This window comes from Neolamprologus brichardi, chromosome 15 (genome assembly GCF_056152115.1).
Source record: "Neolamprologus brichardi isolate AB-2024 chromosome 15, ASM5615211v1, whole genome shotgun sequence".
Taxonomy (NCBI): domain Eukaryota; kingdom Metazoa; phylum Chordata; class Actinopteri; order Cichliformes; family Cichlidae; genus Neolamprologus; species Neolamprologus brichardi.
In genome coordinates this window covers 36295015-36311873 of record NC_142118.1, presented here as the reverse complement: position 1 = coordinate 36311873, position 16859 = coordinate 36295015, and the positions used below count along the sequence as shown (strand labels likewise).

Sequence of the window (16859 nt, the reverse complement as noted above, 5' to 3'; positions counted from 1 at the left end):
TAGGAGACCCTAAATCTGTCTTTAGCAACATCAGGCTGTTACTACATTTAAGAACACATGATAGGAATCACACATGGTTCCTTCTGAAACATGCAGTTCTCGACAGGAGAAGATTTTTGTTTGTTTTTTTTGTCTGCATCTGTGTGAAACAGCTTTATTCAATGTAGTTCCATCAATGATGAAATCATCTTTTCTTTGCAATATTGTTTCTCCTTCATTCTCCAGACCTTTTAGAAACAACAGGTCAGACTGCCTCAGGCCCAAACTATGGCCTGACCCCACAGGTCAGCCAGCTGATACTATAGGCTACTTGATCCAGCTATTTTTTTTAAACCTCCCTCCAACTCCCTGGGTCATTCTGACCCTATTTCACTGCCTCTGTTTAAAATCTATCCACCTGATCCTGTCTATCACTTTTCTCCCTTGGCAGAGGGAAAGAAAAACACAATGGGCAAATCTCAGAGGAGGGCTCACCTTCACCTTTATAGCCTCTCCGGTTAGAGAGGAGAGAAAGTGGGAGACATTAGAAAAGATAAACACACTTAACAAAAGCAGAAATGCGCTTCCAGGGGTGGACTGTTGTTAAACTCGTATTTGCCCGTCCTCGCAGACAGACCTAAGATCACTCAGGTTACAAATACAGGTCAGGTGTGTGCGTGAGGGAGAGCATGAAAACTCTGTTAATTAATAGTACGCTGCAAAGCGGGGGGGTGTGTGTATTTGTCAGCGTGTGCCAGACCAGCTGTATGGCACAGTGCCGTCTCTGGAGCAAAGCCCAGGCCTAATGTGCAGGCAGAGCCCTCTTAGGAGACCACTGGGCTGTCGCTTGGCTGCTTCATTGACCCTCATAGAAACGTAGTGCAGTGTGTATGTGTTTGAGTGTGTTTGCATGTGTCTGTGCTCGTTAGAGCTACTGTGGTAGCTGATTATAGAGAGCGTGCTGTACCACATTGTTTCAAGGATTGCTTTTATTTTATCAAGCCATGAATGTCGTGAGTTTTTAGGGCTCATAACACTCATGAACAGAAATAATCGCTGCACCATTTTTCTATGTCAGCACTTTGTTTTGTGTGAGATATTTGTCAGTTGTAACACACAGATCTGTTCAAGGTGTTGGTGTTTAATGTTTATGTTAACATTAAGTTTAGTGTATTCATGCGTTATTATACTTTTTAAAAGAAATTCATCTGATACTATTATTAGTATAAATGCAGACTCGTTATTTCACCACACATCTGCTGTTCAATTCAATTTTATTCATATAGCGCCAAATCACAACAACAGTCACCTCAAGGTGCTTTATGTTGCAGAGTAGATCGTACAATAATAGATACAGAGAAAAAAACAACAACAATCATATGACCCCCTATGAGCAAGCACTTTGGCGACAGTGGGAAGGAAAAACTCCCTTTTAACAGGAAGAAACCTCCAGCAGAACCAGGCTCAGGGAGGGGCGGGGCCATCTGCTGTGATTGGTTGGGGTGAGAGAAGGAAGACAGGATAAAGACATGCTGTGGAAGAGAGACAGAGATTAATAACAGGGATGATTCAATGCAGAGAGGTCTGTTAATACATAGTGAGTGAGAAAGGTGACTGGAAAGGAAAAACTCAATGCATCATGGGAATCCCCCGGCAGCCTACATCTATTGCAGCATAACTAAGGGAGGATTCAGTCTTTTGCTTTGCTTGCAGTGTCCACAAATCGAAATCCGGTGTGTAAATGGAAGCTGGAACAGTTTTTTATTTCTTCCTAGAGCCAGTTTGGCTGTTTTGGAACAGGAAGGAGCAGATTCCAGCAGTCACTCCCACATTGGTGGCTTTTTATCTACCTTGTCAGATTGTTGAAGAACGTGCACACAGTGCACTGGTCCCTGAATATCTAAATAGAAATGCACATTTGCACCTCCTAAATATTTTCAGTCCCAAGATTAAAAACTTGTATTTCTCCACAAATGGATGGTTTTTTCAACATATAGTATTACATCCCTGTTTATTTATTTTTAATAGGTTAGTTGGCGAGTTTAAAACTTGTTTGTAATAATATGTTTCAGATTTGGTCATTAAGGTTGAATTTCCAAGTTCCCAGGTGGTATTTTCATCTGCAACGCCCCAACTCAAAAAGTCACAGTAGACCCACCAATCCAGTGTTAGCCATCATGGCAGAACTTGAATGTAAACAGTAATGAAACTGCAGTAAGTGTGTACTGCCACTGTTGTGTATTTGTGACTCATTAAATAAGGCATTAACAGAAAACTGACTAGACTCTATCTATGAACATGCTGCAGTGGCGTTTTTAAGCACAAAAAAATGTATTGCACAGCAATTTTGTGAACTTATTGTCTGTTATTCCTTCGTACAAGACTGAACATCTCTGCTTTAAACGTAAAACTGAATAATTGATTACAGTGTTCACCACAAATGTGTTTGACTGTTTTGAGGAGAAATGATAAAACACATTTAGTCTTTTTTTTCTTTTTTAAAGTTTGAATCCATGTTGACAGCTCATGATTGTCACCACACGGGAAGTTAGTCATTTCACGCTGCTTGGACAACAAAATCAATCAGTCTCACACTTTGGTTGCTGACATGTTTTGGGAGGGGTCGATTCAGATGAACACCTGGGACCGAATAACCTTTTACATTAAGTTCATCTCCTCAGCGGCGGGCTCATTGACTCTGATAAATGCAAGAGCGTGTGGAAAATTATGGATTTGAGCTTTTGTGACGCGAGGGTTAGCTGAGGGTCGTGGAATGAAAGGTGTCAACAGAAGGTGCTCTGAAAACAGCGCTAATGTGTGAAGTGTTTGCGTGTTTGCACATGCAGTCACTTTCTCCTTTTTCTCGCGTGGAAGCCGAACACAATGAGGCTGTGGTTGTCTGGGCTTGCTCAGCGGAATGCCCTCTCAGCCTCACGCTCACTTCGTTTCCTTTCATCTCCTCCCCCCTCGTCCTCTTTTGAGCAGCTTCCTCCAGAGTGATTAGGGAAGGCTCATTGAGAGGTGCTCCTCTGTTCTCCCCTGCTGTAAGGGATGACGTATCATCTTAAGGTGTTGTGTGCACATGTTCGCTCATTCAGAAGAGAGGGGAGCAGAGGGTGGTGGCATGCTGTTGCTGCTGTTGCTTGTACAAAGCTTTGCGGTGCTTCTGTTGCTTTTCTTTATGACTTTTAGGTCATAATTCATTAGGAATTAATGGTGCTGCTATTGAAGCTTGTTTAGAATTAGACATATTTCCAGATCTGCACACAAACAATCATTAAAGATGCTTACCTAGCTTTTTCCTCAACTATGTTTTTATGTCAAACTACAACGGCACACGGTCAGAGGTGTCTTTTTATTCAGAATGAGAACATTTACAATAAACACAGCTGCCACAGCTGAACGACAGTTTCCCATTTCAGCAGATTCTACCACAGTTTCATACTTTTTATGCTATTGATACTGCAAGTTGTCAAATCGCAGCCAGCAAGGAATTTGCCAAAACACTCACCAGTGATGAAATTTCCATGAATAATTTTTAATCTCTGTACAACTGCATTCAGAACGCACCATTTCCACACTCTTTCCCAGCGGGCTGCCCTTCGTCACTCACTATATTCATGAAACCCAGCACCTTCCAGATTTCAGGATCTCGGGTTGTCTTTTTTGCTGAGGATGTGGGCCTGGTGGCTTCATTGAATGGCAACCACAAGCTCACACTCTTGCAGCGTGTATCATGGCTCTCAACCGAAAAAGGGTGAGAGCCCACTTCAGGTTTAAATATGAGTTGCTGCCCCAAGTGGACAAATTCAGCTGTTTCAGGGTCTTGTTCAGAAGCAGGGGTACAGTGGAACATGAGATTTACGGGCAGTTCTGTGTAGTGTTTGCAGTGATGTGGCCTCTGTACTGATCGGTTGTTGTGAAGACAGAGCTGCCACTATATTGGTTTTTTGGGGTTTTTTTGTACATTCCTACCCTCACCTACGGCCGACCAAGATAATATTACAGATACAAGCAGCAGAAACGGTGCCTGAGCTCAGAGAGAGGAACTCAGAGCTGCTACTCCAGCAAATCAGAAGGACCCTGCTGCAGTGGTTCAGCCGTCTGTCTAGGAACTGTCAGAATGTGTGTGGTGAGGGGTTTGAACATGTCCAACTGGGACTCTCCCCTCGGGCATTCCCAGGAAAGGCTGAAGAGATTATGTCCCTCAGCTGGCTGGGATGAGGAATGTTTGAGGTTAAACTGCTGCCTCAAAAACCCAGATCTGACACCCTCTTCTGACAGTGTGAAGAAGTTAAACGACACATTTAATTCCTGAGATATCTTAATATATAAAAAGTAAATTACTTCGCTCTATTACTTAAATCAGTGGTTCTTAACCTTGTTGGAGGTACCGAACCCCACCAGTTTCATATGCGCATTCACTGAACCCCTCTTTAGTGAAAAATAAAATGTGATTTTTTTCAAATTCAAGACATAGATATGTTTTTTATTGGTGCACAAAATGAGCCGTGCATGTCACGGTGGAGGCTCTGCCGAACCCCTGAGACCGATTCACCGAACCCCTAGGGTTCGATCGAACCCAGGTTAAGAACCACTGACTCAAATACTTATTTGAGTATGATTGGCCTTGGGGGAGGTCATCAGTAGGAAAAGCTGTGAAACTTGTGAAAAGTTAAAAGTCCAAACTGTATGCCCTCTTTCACCTTTTTCTGAAGCTTCCCATTGGCTGGATTCATCTTTGTCAGACAAAGTTTGGTATCAGGGCTTTATGTTTGACACCCGTGCTCTACAGTGACCAGTGATTTTGCAGACACAGCTACTTTTTTGGTCCACTGGCAACTACAGAGTATAAAGGTTCTTGTCACCTCCCACCTACTGTGTGTACTACGTTTGTGTTTTGTATATATCTGATCACCAATCAGACGTGTGTATCTGTTTGTGGTATCCTGCCTTAACTCTAATTGCCTCTGAATACATCTACACTAGTCAGAAGTGTGGTTTTGTAAACCGGGAGTCTTATTAGTGTTACAAGTAGTTTTTTTTCTCCCCCACAAAGAAGGAAACCTCAGACTGCAGAGTCGCTGCCAGATGATTCATTTTCTCCTTGGGAGCATCAAGTACACAAACAGTAGATCTAGAAGTTGTCATAACACCGGCAAATATGAAGCAGTACTTTGTGTATTTCATTTCATGTTGTTTGGTAAATGTTGTGGGACTTACTGCTTTTCTGTTGTGAGGCACAATCAGATATCTGTAAATCCTTTTTGGTTTTTCCACATTTTGACAGCTCTTTGTTCACTGATAAGTAAAGTACAAGTGAAGAGAGACTGAGGTGTTTTTCCTTAATATCTGCTTTATTAGAGGGAGTTTTATTTCCCCGTAATATTTGCTGATTGCTGCTGTTGTTATATGGAGAGTAGCCGTTGTTTAGGATGCCCAGCAATCAAAAGATTGTTGGTTTGATTCCCAGCTCCCCCTCTCCTCCTCCTGAGCTCCAAATAGCTCCAGATGTGTGTGTTTGTGTCAATAGTGGTTCACAATTGTGTTTTGAGTGGTTAATAAGACTAGCTATCTTTACATAAATGCCGGCTGATTTTCAACGCGTCTGTCTTGTTTTTCAAGGTAATTTTTGAAACTGTCCAGCATGAACTTTCTACCACAATAAAGTGGATTGCTTCGGTTATACTCACTCTTCTTCAGTTACTCCCTCGTTACCTTTGCTCGGCTTACCTGTTTCTTCAAGTCTCCTTTCTGTCACCTCCAGCTATATACCATCAACAGTTTTTTCCAACTGCTGTGTATTACTGGTTTCTCTTTCATTGTGCTCTTTCTTTTCTTGTTATCAAAGCTCTCCCACCAGCCAGCTGCCACCGTTTACCAAAGTCATGACCTGTTTCTCTTTCCACTTTCCCATCATCTGTCTCTTCCCCTTTATTCCTCGCTGACTTCTCGCTTCCTTCCTGCACTCTGGCGCATCCATCCATCTATCCATCCTCCCATGTCAAGCACCAGGAATCTTTGTTTTACACACACAGGCATGCCCATCATATGATTGACACGCTGTTGTTATTGCTGATCATTAGTCATGAGCATTTGTTTAAACAGGGTTAGACAGAGGACTTAATTACCTTTGCATCACAGTTTAATTTAGAAAAAGAGGAAGAAGCGCAAGCAGTACAAGATTAAAAAACTGAGTTTCATTCATTAAAACAGCTCCAGTGTTATTCAGTTTGTTGATAATCTTTGGACTGCATTATTCAGACGACAGCGTCGTAACACCCGTTTGTCTGCTTGGAAATATCCTCCCTAGATAGAAGATCTGTGAATAAATCAAATGGACTACAGAAGCAGGGAAAAAAGCTGCGTGCTTTAGATGACAACCAGGCAAGAGGTGATGATGGAAGTGGTGATGCAAACAAAAAAAGGGGGGAAAATGAAGGAGATTGTGAAGCCATCTCTCATTCCCCTCAGGGAAAGAGAGAGTTAAGTGTGGGAAAATAGGAAAGAGAGAGATGTGTGGTGATGGGAGGGAAAAGCAAGGCTTCTGTTCACATGTTCCCAGCACAGTTTGGCCACCGGGGAGCCGTTCCCACTGATCGCCGTGTCACTCACACACATGCACGCACCAAGCTCTGACATCAGGTGCTGCTTAAAATGAGGTAATAGGAAAACCATACGCTCTCTCTTGTAGGCAGTTTAAAACAGCACATGGTGTCGTTTTCTGTTTTTGTTTTTTATAATGGATTTTTATTGTTGTGGATTCTGTGTAGCAGTATAGCAAAATAAAAATGTGCAGATGCGAGAGATTTGTTGCCAATATGATGCATTTTGTTTCCATTATGCTATTATAAAAGTAATGTAGGATTGATTGGAGAGCTTGTAAGGAAATGGTCCAACTAAACAGGCGCAAATATGAAATCATTAGGTTTCCAAAAAATCTATTATGCCGGCTGGTTTGCATAAGTGTTTTTTTTATAAATAAAAGGGATTCTCGAGCAGCGTATTTTACAAGAATACTCGTAAACTAAAAGAAGAAACGGTGCTACTTTCTCCATCTTTGCAAGTAAAACACCTGCAGTTCACTAAGTTACCAAGTTTTTTTGTTTTTAAAGGAATTTTAGGCGTTTTCTGTCTTATATCGATATAAGGTGTGTGGAGTCCAGAGCAGCTGGAAGCGTGTATTTACCTGAGGGCGGAAAAGGGATGAGGAACGCTGGCCCCGTCTTACTTGCATGTGCTTAATGCAGAGTTCATTGGCAGTTAACCTTAGCCGCACACCTGTGGCTGATTCGGCGCAGGGGAGTTTCTTTGAGGAATCATGACAAGTTATCAGTTTAGCCAGACTCGGCTTCACATCCCCGGGCTCATGTGGATCCTCGTGATTGATCGCCACTTAGCCTCACAACTGGCCTCCATTTGAGTGCACGAGGTGAGTCTCGGAAAACGAGCTGTGATATACACCATGAGTCACGAGCAGATTTACTGTCTCGGACTTGTTTTATAGAATAGTTATGGTGACTGTTTCCTGATATGTTTTTAATATGTCTGTTATGTACCGTAGAGTTAAAGCCATCGAAAATGCAAATTTATTCCAAATTTGTTACAATCTTTTGCACTAAAAGTCTGACCAGCAGTCATCACCTGGCTCTTTTCAAAGCTTTATCCCCACATTTTGCTGTTTTTGTTTAGACTGCCCTTTGGCTGACCCCACGTTTTGACCTGTTCAGACCACTCTGTGTCTTTCTCCAGGTTAAACTGCGTTCTCACAGGCATCTGTTTTCTAGATAAGAGACTCAAGTGCGAGGGCTGATTCATGGCTCTGTCACTGACATGGCGTTAGGGCTGTTGACATACCGGCACTCCTGGGGTCTCCCATGGACCAGTTTCTGCTATAGCGTGACTATCCAGATTTAGTGACAAATCAAGCAACAGCACGCTGAGGAAAATGGCTTTTCTGTTTGTTACATTAAGAGATCAGCTTTCGGAGAAGGAAAGGCCAGGGAGTTAAATATTCACTGTCCCCACCTACACTATGACCTTGGCAGTCACGAGCTATAAAAAGTTTCTTCGTGAATGATGACAGGCCGGGACAGGAACCAAGCCCCCACGCCGCTCTCTCCAGCGGCCGTTCTGCAAACTGTTGCTCTCCTGCCAGAGCGGCATGCGAAAGAAGCCTGAACCTTGGCGCCGAACTCGTCCAGCGAAATCTTTCTGTCGCCACTTTTTTCATGACAGCCATCTTTTCTTCACTGCTCCCTCCCTTTCACATTGAATGAAGAAGAGTGACCACATCCCAGAGGAAGGGGATTAGGTTTTTTTCCCCCTCCTTCTTCACAGTAAGTTGCAGTTCCCCCGTGTCTTTTTCTCTCTCCTCTGTGGTGGCTACTTGTCCAGCAGGGCCACACAGTCTAATTACAGGTCAATTAAAGGCTTTCGGGATCAGTCCTTCTGCCAGCAGTTCAGCCATGGCAGGCTTAGGGGTTTCTACAGAGCGAGAGTGAATGAGATATCATTTCATGTGGAGATCAGCCGAGGGAAGGCCTTGAAAAAGAGGATTTACGGAAAAGGCTCCCCTGTCTTTCTTTTAGTCTGCCAGTCCCTCCACACTTGGTAACCCACACACCACCAAGCATCTTAAAGAAGGGGCCTCTGGGATAGAGGCCAGAGGATTATGGGAATATTCATGACCAGATAAAGGGGTGAGCGGTTGAATGACTGTGTTTTGAGGCTCATCTCTTAGGTAAACAGGCGCTTAAATTGAGTTTTAGATCGCTACTCCCACTGCTCAGTGTGGAACAGGCAATGGTGACTCTGTCCACTTTTTTTGTTGCGTTGAAAAGAAAGCCTTGTTGTGGCCTTTTTTTTTTTTATCCTGTCCTTTGGTAGCAAACAGATGGTAAAGGAGGGAATAAATATCTGTTCCTCGCCGTTTCTATCCACAGAAAATATTGGCTGTTCTGAAAGATGCCATTCACATCCACCCGTGTCCTCCTGGGCTCCTGAAAGCTGCTCATTTTAAAGTCATTAAGCATCCTGCTTTAAGAGAACGGTAAATGGGCTTTGCTCCTTTGATCTACATCTAGTCTAAATAAAATATATATGGCTATTTAATGTACAGCTAATTGAGCATGGCTGCAAGTGGAACTGATGAATTACAGCAAGTTACTTCATAAATCAACGTTTTCCTTTACTGCAAACTCCGCTACAGTCTACCTGAAGCCGTTACACTTCATGTATGCTTTTGTTTTTTTACATGGATCTAACTTTACAAGCAGCCTGTTTTATCAGAGTGCTTTTGTGCTATTCCATGTGTCAGGTGTTTTCACGTCTGTGGTGTTTAGTCTGCTTAAATCGAACTGGTTTGTTTTCCCCTTCGGTGCAGTTCATTTGTGTAGAGGTGAAGACAGTAATCACACTCGGGTGCTAACCAAAACAGCCGCACTGAGACCCTTCGGAGGGTCTCCAGAGCGGTTCGTTTATGGCAGCGGTCTCCAACCTTTTTTGCGCCAGGGACCGGTTTATGCCCGACAGTATTTTCACGGACCGGCCTTTAAGGTGTCGCGGATAAATACAACAAAATAAAACTAGTACCAGTACCGAAAAAAGAAGATTTATTCATAACACACCTGAAAAGACCCAGGAAAACCGAGTTAACGATCAAAACGATAACAAAATAACGATAAAACCCCTGAAAACCATACATTTCACACCTGAGCCTCAACTCTCGCGGCCCGGTACCAAACGACTCACGGACCGGTACCGGTCCAAGGCCCGGGGGTTGGGGACCGCTGGTTTATGGTGTGAACGTGCTCCGACCTCGATCATTGTAAGTTTGAGCTAAAAACAGCTTCTTGTTCTGGGATGAGGCAAGCTAAAGATCTCTATGGGCTAGCAACTAGCTGTAAATGTAAATTCTTCATGTTGTCCAATAGTCCAGAACACAGCACCTTCTTCTTCCTGTGTTTACTTTTGTTGCTCCCGTCCCGACCAGTAAGCGGGCTGAACATTGTCTCTGCGTAAACATTAAGCAGAATCACAGGTAAAAGTTTACAAACTCGTCAATGAATTCGTGACAGAGTAAACAAACTGTCGGCGTGAAGCCTGTAACCCTTTCACAACATAATCAACCAAACCAGCTCTGACAGCGTCCCTACAGGCCCAGATGTCAGAGTCTTAAAATAAAGTTTGAATAGCATTTGTAATGCAGTAACAAGCCATTGTCGAATATTTCCAAAATATAATGGTGACCGGCAAATTACCGTTTCGCCCCCAAGGCAGCGAAAAAGAGTTGCATTCAGCAGCTCTCTGCCACTATTATTCTCTAAATACACCTGAATAGTAATGACATCTACTTAACTTGATAGGAGTTAGATAATACTGTGGTCCACTGGATGAGTGATGGGTTTTCAGTTGCCTCAGCAGCAGGTGTTATAGAAGAGTGGATTTCACCCTCCCACTGTAAGCTTTCTCAGGCAGTTCGGGAAATTAGACGAGTGTCTTTTCTTTATCGCAAACCCCCTAATCTCACCTCTAGACCACTGCTGCCTCCAGTGAGCTAACGGAGCTCAGCGTCTCTGCCTGGTAGCTGGAAAGGATCCTTAATGTTTGACCTGTGCTAAGCAGTCTATATTTGAAATGCTGAAGCTCTATAGAGCACCTTATCATCAGCCACATCTAAACCCACTGCAAAGCTTTGAAGCTTGAGCCAGGGGATTTCCCAAGTTTTTGATGATCTGACAGCCAGTATCCTCCTTTCCTCGCACCAGCCAAAACCCTCTCACCTCCCCCTTCACCCCATAACTCCCATCTCTTTCTTCACGTCGGACAGATGTTGCTAATCCCGTTCTTATTGGCTCGGATTGAGTTATGTCGTCCTGCGGTCGGGACACACAGCCCGTGAAGCCAAACTCTGCGAGCAGCCTTTGAGCCGTGCCTTGTGGTGCGCTGCGTGTTCGAATGGCATACCAGAGGTTTAGGTTTCATTCAGCCCCACACCTGCTGCAGCGACTTGTCAGCGTGCACCTCGACAGGCCCCCTTTAATGCCTCCATTAGGTGTTGTAATCTCCCCCTAACGCCCTGCCATTTTGCCCGAGTGTGTTAACGGAGTATCAAAGGCCGGGGATTTTTTCCTTCGGTTTTTTTCCCCGCCACCTGCCAGCGGTAAATGTGTGGGAAGGTGAAAAAAGGTGGAGGTGACATGACTGTGCAGCGCTTGCTGGTTTTCAAGACATTTGGGTGGTGTGTGCGTCTCACAGCCAAGCTTTTCTGGCTGTCAGTCAGTTTTTCTCAGTTCTGCCTACCTGTGTGTGTGTGTCTGTGGGTTTTTTAGGTTATTTTTGTAATCCAGGACTTCTCAGCTTTGCCAGTTTTTTAGGACATAAGTGTGGGCGTGCCTTCATCTCTCCCAACAACTGTTTCTCTTCCCATCAATCAAGGAAAGGATACCTAAGCAGCCATGCTCCCTTCAAAGGGGGGGCTGCACACAAGCGCCTGAGTGTGATATTTAGTTTCACTGCAAATCACGCACGCAGTTATCACTTTTGTACTGATGTGAAATGGACACTTTGGTCACTGTTGCTCCGGGGTCCAAGCCTCAGTGATTTATCTTCTTTAAAAGTCTTTTAAAAGCTTTCTGCGGCCCGCCTCGTAGGAAAACAATCGACAATGGTTCGTCTCTGGATCTCTTTGCCGCTGACTGATCAATATAGTGCACTGCTAGTTTGTTTTTCAGAGCTCATGTTTGAGTTTGTGCTTGGGGGGGATCCAGACAGATTAACAAGGGTGACAGAGAAGCTGCGCAGCCAGCCAGCCGGGCCTGGAGGTACAGCTGGCATCGCAAGCCACGGCTTCCTTTTCTCCCGCGCTGGCCCGCAGACTTCCTTCCACCACTGTTTAATCAGCGATTAAGTCCGCTTTAGACTGCGCGCTCATCTCGTGTGACAGTACACGTTGGGTGGAAGGATTGCTCGTCTTACGCAGTCTCAGGACAATAGGAGTTTAATCACGAAAAGGAGGGACTATTTCTTCAGTAGACCCCCCTTCATGTGAAATGTTGTTACGGTGTCTCTCTTTGTGTCTGCCCTGAAGGTACATAGTATTTTTTTTAAAAAGGGGAGGGGGAGCGAGAGCTTTGATGTGGTCCGTGCTAACCGGGAATGGGTACACAAGCCGTCGTCGTGATGTGCGAAGGAGGCCTGCCTTGAGGTTTTGCTGTCACTGTCAGAGGCGACCATCTGGTGTGTTGGTGGAGAATGTGTTGAAGTGTCTAACTGTAGAGGTGTATCACAGGAATGAGAGCAGATTTATTAAACCGCCACCTCATCCTGGTTCTGTTTACTGACATTTTAGTGTTTTCTTAACTGCAAAAGCTGCAGAAATCAAATTCTCAGTTTTTAAAGAAAATTGGCTGATGCACAGGAAAGTTCTGCAAGCAAATAAAAGTTCAGTATTTGTCCACATAGTTATAGTTTTTGTATATGTAACAAAGACAAATCAGATAACTTGTATTACTCAACAAAAGCTGAATTCATTAGCTGCTAGTTTTTTTTAACAGTAATGCAGTACGTTATTTAAGTACTCGTCACACAACTCATTAATTACTGTTATGTTCCTCACATGTACGATGATCTGAAAGCCAAAGTGGCATAATTACATCTCCACACACCAACACAAATCCCCATCCTAACGAGGACACGTACGTACTTTCTCTTAGTATTTAAATATGAACACAAAGCCAGTAACACAACGCAAAGATGAACACATTCACAGAGAGACTTCAAAGCAATCTTCACAGTGATTCTACCTTAGAAACACGAACAGGTAGAAACGGAGGCTTAAAGACCAGATTGGCCATCACTGCCTTTGTTATGTTAAGTTCAGGCTCTGGCTGCTGGGCTGGGGTCAGCATACGGTCAGCTTTAGCATCACTCTGGGTTCTTGGGTAACTCTGTTAGCATGCTGTCTGTGCAGAGTTTGTGTTAGCAGTAATCATGTGGTTGTTTCTGTCCTGGATGCAGTTTGAACTTCATTGTTGTGCTCTTGTAAAAATAATGTACAAAACTTTAAGTGGGTTTTTTTCTCTATGGCAGGCAAATCACAAGAAATAAATATTATAACATCATCATGAACTGAAATCAGCTCATGTTGGTTTTTTTACATTCTATTTATTTGCTTTCTGTCTGCCTGACATGCTGATAACTGAAGAACTACTCGACACAAGTAACAATATAATTGTAACTTTAAGCTCGTAGGACCAGGCGTCCACATGTGTGGACGTCACATTTTGGGTTATTTAGACCATTTAGACATTATACTGCTACTGTTCTATCAAAGTTTTAAACTAATATCCTCATATGTGGCTCTTATTTTTCTTAAAAATAAAGTAAAAATAAATTCTGGTAATGCTTTGTTTTTACATTCATTGGGACCCAATGTGACCAAATATCAAAGAGAAGTTAAAAATGCATGCCATGGAAGAGTTCGGGTCTTAGGAGGTCAATGTAATTACTCAATTTCGTACAGTAACATGTTACTTTACTGTGTTATTAACCTCCTAAGACCTGAACTCTTTCATGGCATGAATTTTTAATTTCTCTTTGCTATTTGGGCTGATTGGGACCTGATGAATGTAAAAACAAAGAATTAGGTGATTTTCTTTTTTCTTTTTTTCTTTTTTCTTTCTTTCTTTTTTTACCTGAAAAATGAGAACCACGTAGGAGGACATTTGCTTCAAATTTCAATAGGACAGTGGCAGTATAACATCCTCATAAGTGGATATCAGGCCCTTGAAGAGCAAAATTTAGTCAAAAAGTCTGACGTGTTCCCAGTAATACATTAACTTTACCTTTTCTCTCATCACCCTCTCATCTGCCATGTAAAAATGTTGTCATTTGGATCATTCGTATTCCAACAAAGTTCACTAAAATCATAATTAAGAAACAAAACGAATGCCTGAACAACACTCCAAAATTTACTTTTTTCTACTTTGAAGTTTTTTTTCTTCTTCTGTTTTTTAATACTCAAGGCTTCAGGACCTCTAAAACCTCTTCCTGGGTATAAAAGATTGAATAGTTGTTATTAGGAACTAAAATCAGACTGTGGATGCTTTTATACTCTCTCTGTGACTAAGGCAGATGTTTATTTTGAGAGTTTAAAGAGGGAAATTGTACATTAAGACTTTTTTTGGGGGGGGGGAGTTTTTCTTCGAGTGCCTGAATATTAATGTTTCTTAGCTAATAATAATTATAATGCATCAGGCTGTTTTTAGTGTCACTTTACTAGGCTCACTTATAAATGTGAACAGCCCAAAACCTTTGCATTATTTATTACATAAAACTCAGAACTAGGCATCAGTTATGTTACACGTTTGTGCAGTTATATATGTTCTTGGTTTGTGAGGGTTTCTTTTATTGGTGGAGGACAAAAATGTAAAAGTTACTGAAGTTATTGCCAGCTGATTTTGTTTGCTGACGATTCTGTTCTCTTAACAAACCCACCGTTTGCTTCTCTGCAGAGAAAGTTCGTGAGATCCAGGAGAAACTTGAAGCCTTCATAGAAGCTCTTCACAAGGAGAAATAGACGAACCAGGTATTTGTCTCTGTAACTGTCAGCTCCTAACCAAACTGATGCCCCGTTCACTAAACGTAGCCCGTCTTATCTTCTTGTTGTTATCAGAGCTCTTGAAAATAATTTGGATCACAACAGAGAAATGCACTGAGCAAAGACGACTCATCTGTAAATGACTGTCTTCACCCCAAACACTCACCACACACATCATAACCACCCCTCCACCCCGCGGACACCTATGGAGAGACGGACCTGCACAGAGCGATGAGATGAAGGAACAGTTTTCAGGCTTTCTCTGCGATTTTCTTGTAACTTTTTCTCGGGGTGACCAGAGGGACTTCTGTACAGGAGCCCAAACCTAATAAGAAGCTTGCAGAGTCCTGTCAGACGTCTGCCCGCTTGTTTTCAATAAATGAGTAAATTGTGTACATGTTTATCTCCAACTTTCTTATTCCTTTTCCACTTTACGTTATGCCCTTGTTTTCTTTGTGTATATGTAATTATGCAGGTGTGTATTCACTGATCTGTGTACAGAGAGAGACCCTATTGCCATCGGCTCCTTTTGTCTCACCTGGTGCTCCTAAAACATGCCAAGTTAGTAGGCTGGTAGGCACAGAACAAGTCTTGGTTTAGTTTGGTTGCACTTCCAACTTAAAGCACTTACGTTGTCTCTCTGTGCTGCGAGGGGATTCTCCATGCAGGCTACATGTTCCCCTAAATTAGGTGTTCCTTCTGCAACCTGCAGAACATAGTCAATCAATACTGCATACTACTTCTTTGCAGGATTAAGAGAATATGATATACAATATACAACACTTTGATTTTATTTCTTATTATTTGGTTCTTTTGAAGTTTAATTAGCAAAAATTAAGTATTTGCATACAATTACCTGATTAAGCTCCAAGCTCAAATGTCTAAGTCCATGCAGATCTGTCTATGTGGCGTTTCTTGGTTTGTGCAATGCAAAAACAAGCAGTCAAAATTAAAGCATAATGTAAACACCTCACTAAAAAGACCTCTGCAGTTTGCTTTAGGCGCTTTCAGTAAACAAACACAACAGGTTACGTAACCTTTGAAAGATCAGAGCTGATATCATCTGTCAGTTATCGCACATTTCTGTGGACTCGACTAGTCCATCCCGGTCCAGTGTCCAGTCACTCAGGGTAGGTTTGGTTCTACCTACACCGGGTTTCATGTTCTTTCGCAGTAATGTTTGTGTATGCAGCACAGGCACAATTGTCCCCTCTTTGTGTGCGATCAAATGCTTAAGCTAAAACAGCATAAAGAAGAAAAGAGGAAGGGAAGATTTTAAATGCTTCGGTCAAATCACAGATTCTCCCATCAGCCACTCGTTTCCAGTCTTTTTGCTCTTTCCTTGTTCTTATCTTCAGCCCCTCTTATCTTGGTCCTCCATCACCCACGTAGACTTCTGCTCATTCTACCAAGCTGGAAAAACTGTTAGATTTGCCTGAAGGGGGGGTGGTGAGACCGTGTTAGTTCCTCTTCCTTCCTTCCTTCCTATCTGTACATGGGGAAAAGATAAAATATAAAACTTAATGGGCAGTCGTGGAGCTCCTATCATGTACAGCACCTGAACGCAGAACTGTGTAACAGAGTTGGTGAGTTGGTTCAAAAACGTGTTTTATGTTGTAGAAAATAATGTTTGCATGGTGTATCCCATCCGCTGTGCTTTATTTATTAAATTGTGTTTAAAAGTACAAATTGAAAATAAAATTGACAAATAAAAAAATCATTATTTCGTTTGTTTGGTTGTTTCATGACATCACTGGAAGCTTTTTGCAGTTTTGCCTGCTGGTTCATGCTAGTGGCCTCTAACAATGCTCCTCAGGTGAGTCTGCACTGACATAAGTTTTATATTCATGATCCAAAACATGACTAATTATACTATCGTGACCCTCTGATTTATTTAAGGTACCATCACCAAGATGATTGCTTGTTCTGGGTGACTCGTGGCTTTGTGCTGCTATGATTTTCTGAATTACATGAAAAAAACTTTAATAGGTTGTTTTAATGTTAATAGACTAATGGGTAAACTAAGTGTGCAGTCTACCTGTTTGCATGTGAACATTATCACTGTGAGCTTATTAGCTTGCAGTTTAATCCACAGAGCAGCTGTTCTGGCCATCCAGCAGTGGAGGGGGGATTGTAATATTAACCAGCACTTCAGCGTCCTGCAAACTGTTATTCTAATTTAAATAGTCATTCATTTCCTTGGTCACAGAGAAATAAAGTCAATTCCTGTCATCTCATTCGGCTGCTTTGCTCTTAATAAATTTTCCCATTGAGTTTA

At 42.5% G+C, this 16859-nt stretch overlaps 1 protein-coding gene across 5 annotated transcripts in view; it reads left to right on the top strand.

Moving 5' to 3' along the window:
- opa1 (OPA1 mitochondrial dynamin like GTPase) overlaps nt 1-16301 on the top strand; it is a 40477-nt gene extending 24176 nt beyond the window's left edge. For all 5 annotated transcript variants that reach the window (XM_035908235.2, XM_035908238.2, XM_035908236.2 and 2 more), the window contains 2 exons: nt 14496-14569; nt 14657-16301. In XM_035908235.2, the coding sequence (XP_035764128.2) occupies nt 14496-14560 (65 nt within the window). In that variant the 3' untranslated portion in view covers nt 14561-14569; nt 14657-16301. The remainder of the gene's footprint in view (nt 1-14495; nt 14570-14656) is intronic.
- Nucleotides 16302-16859: the final 558 nt, after the last annotated feature.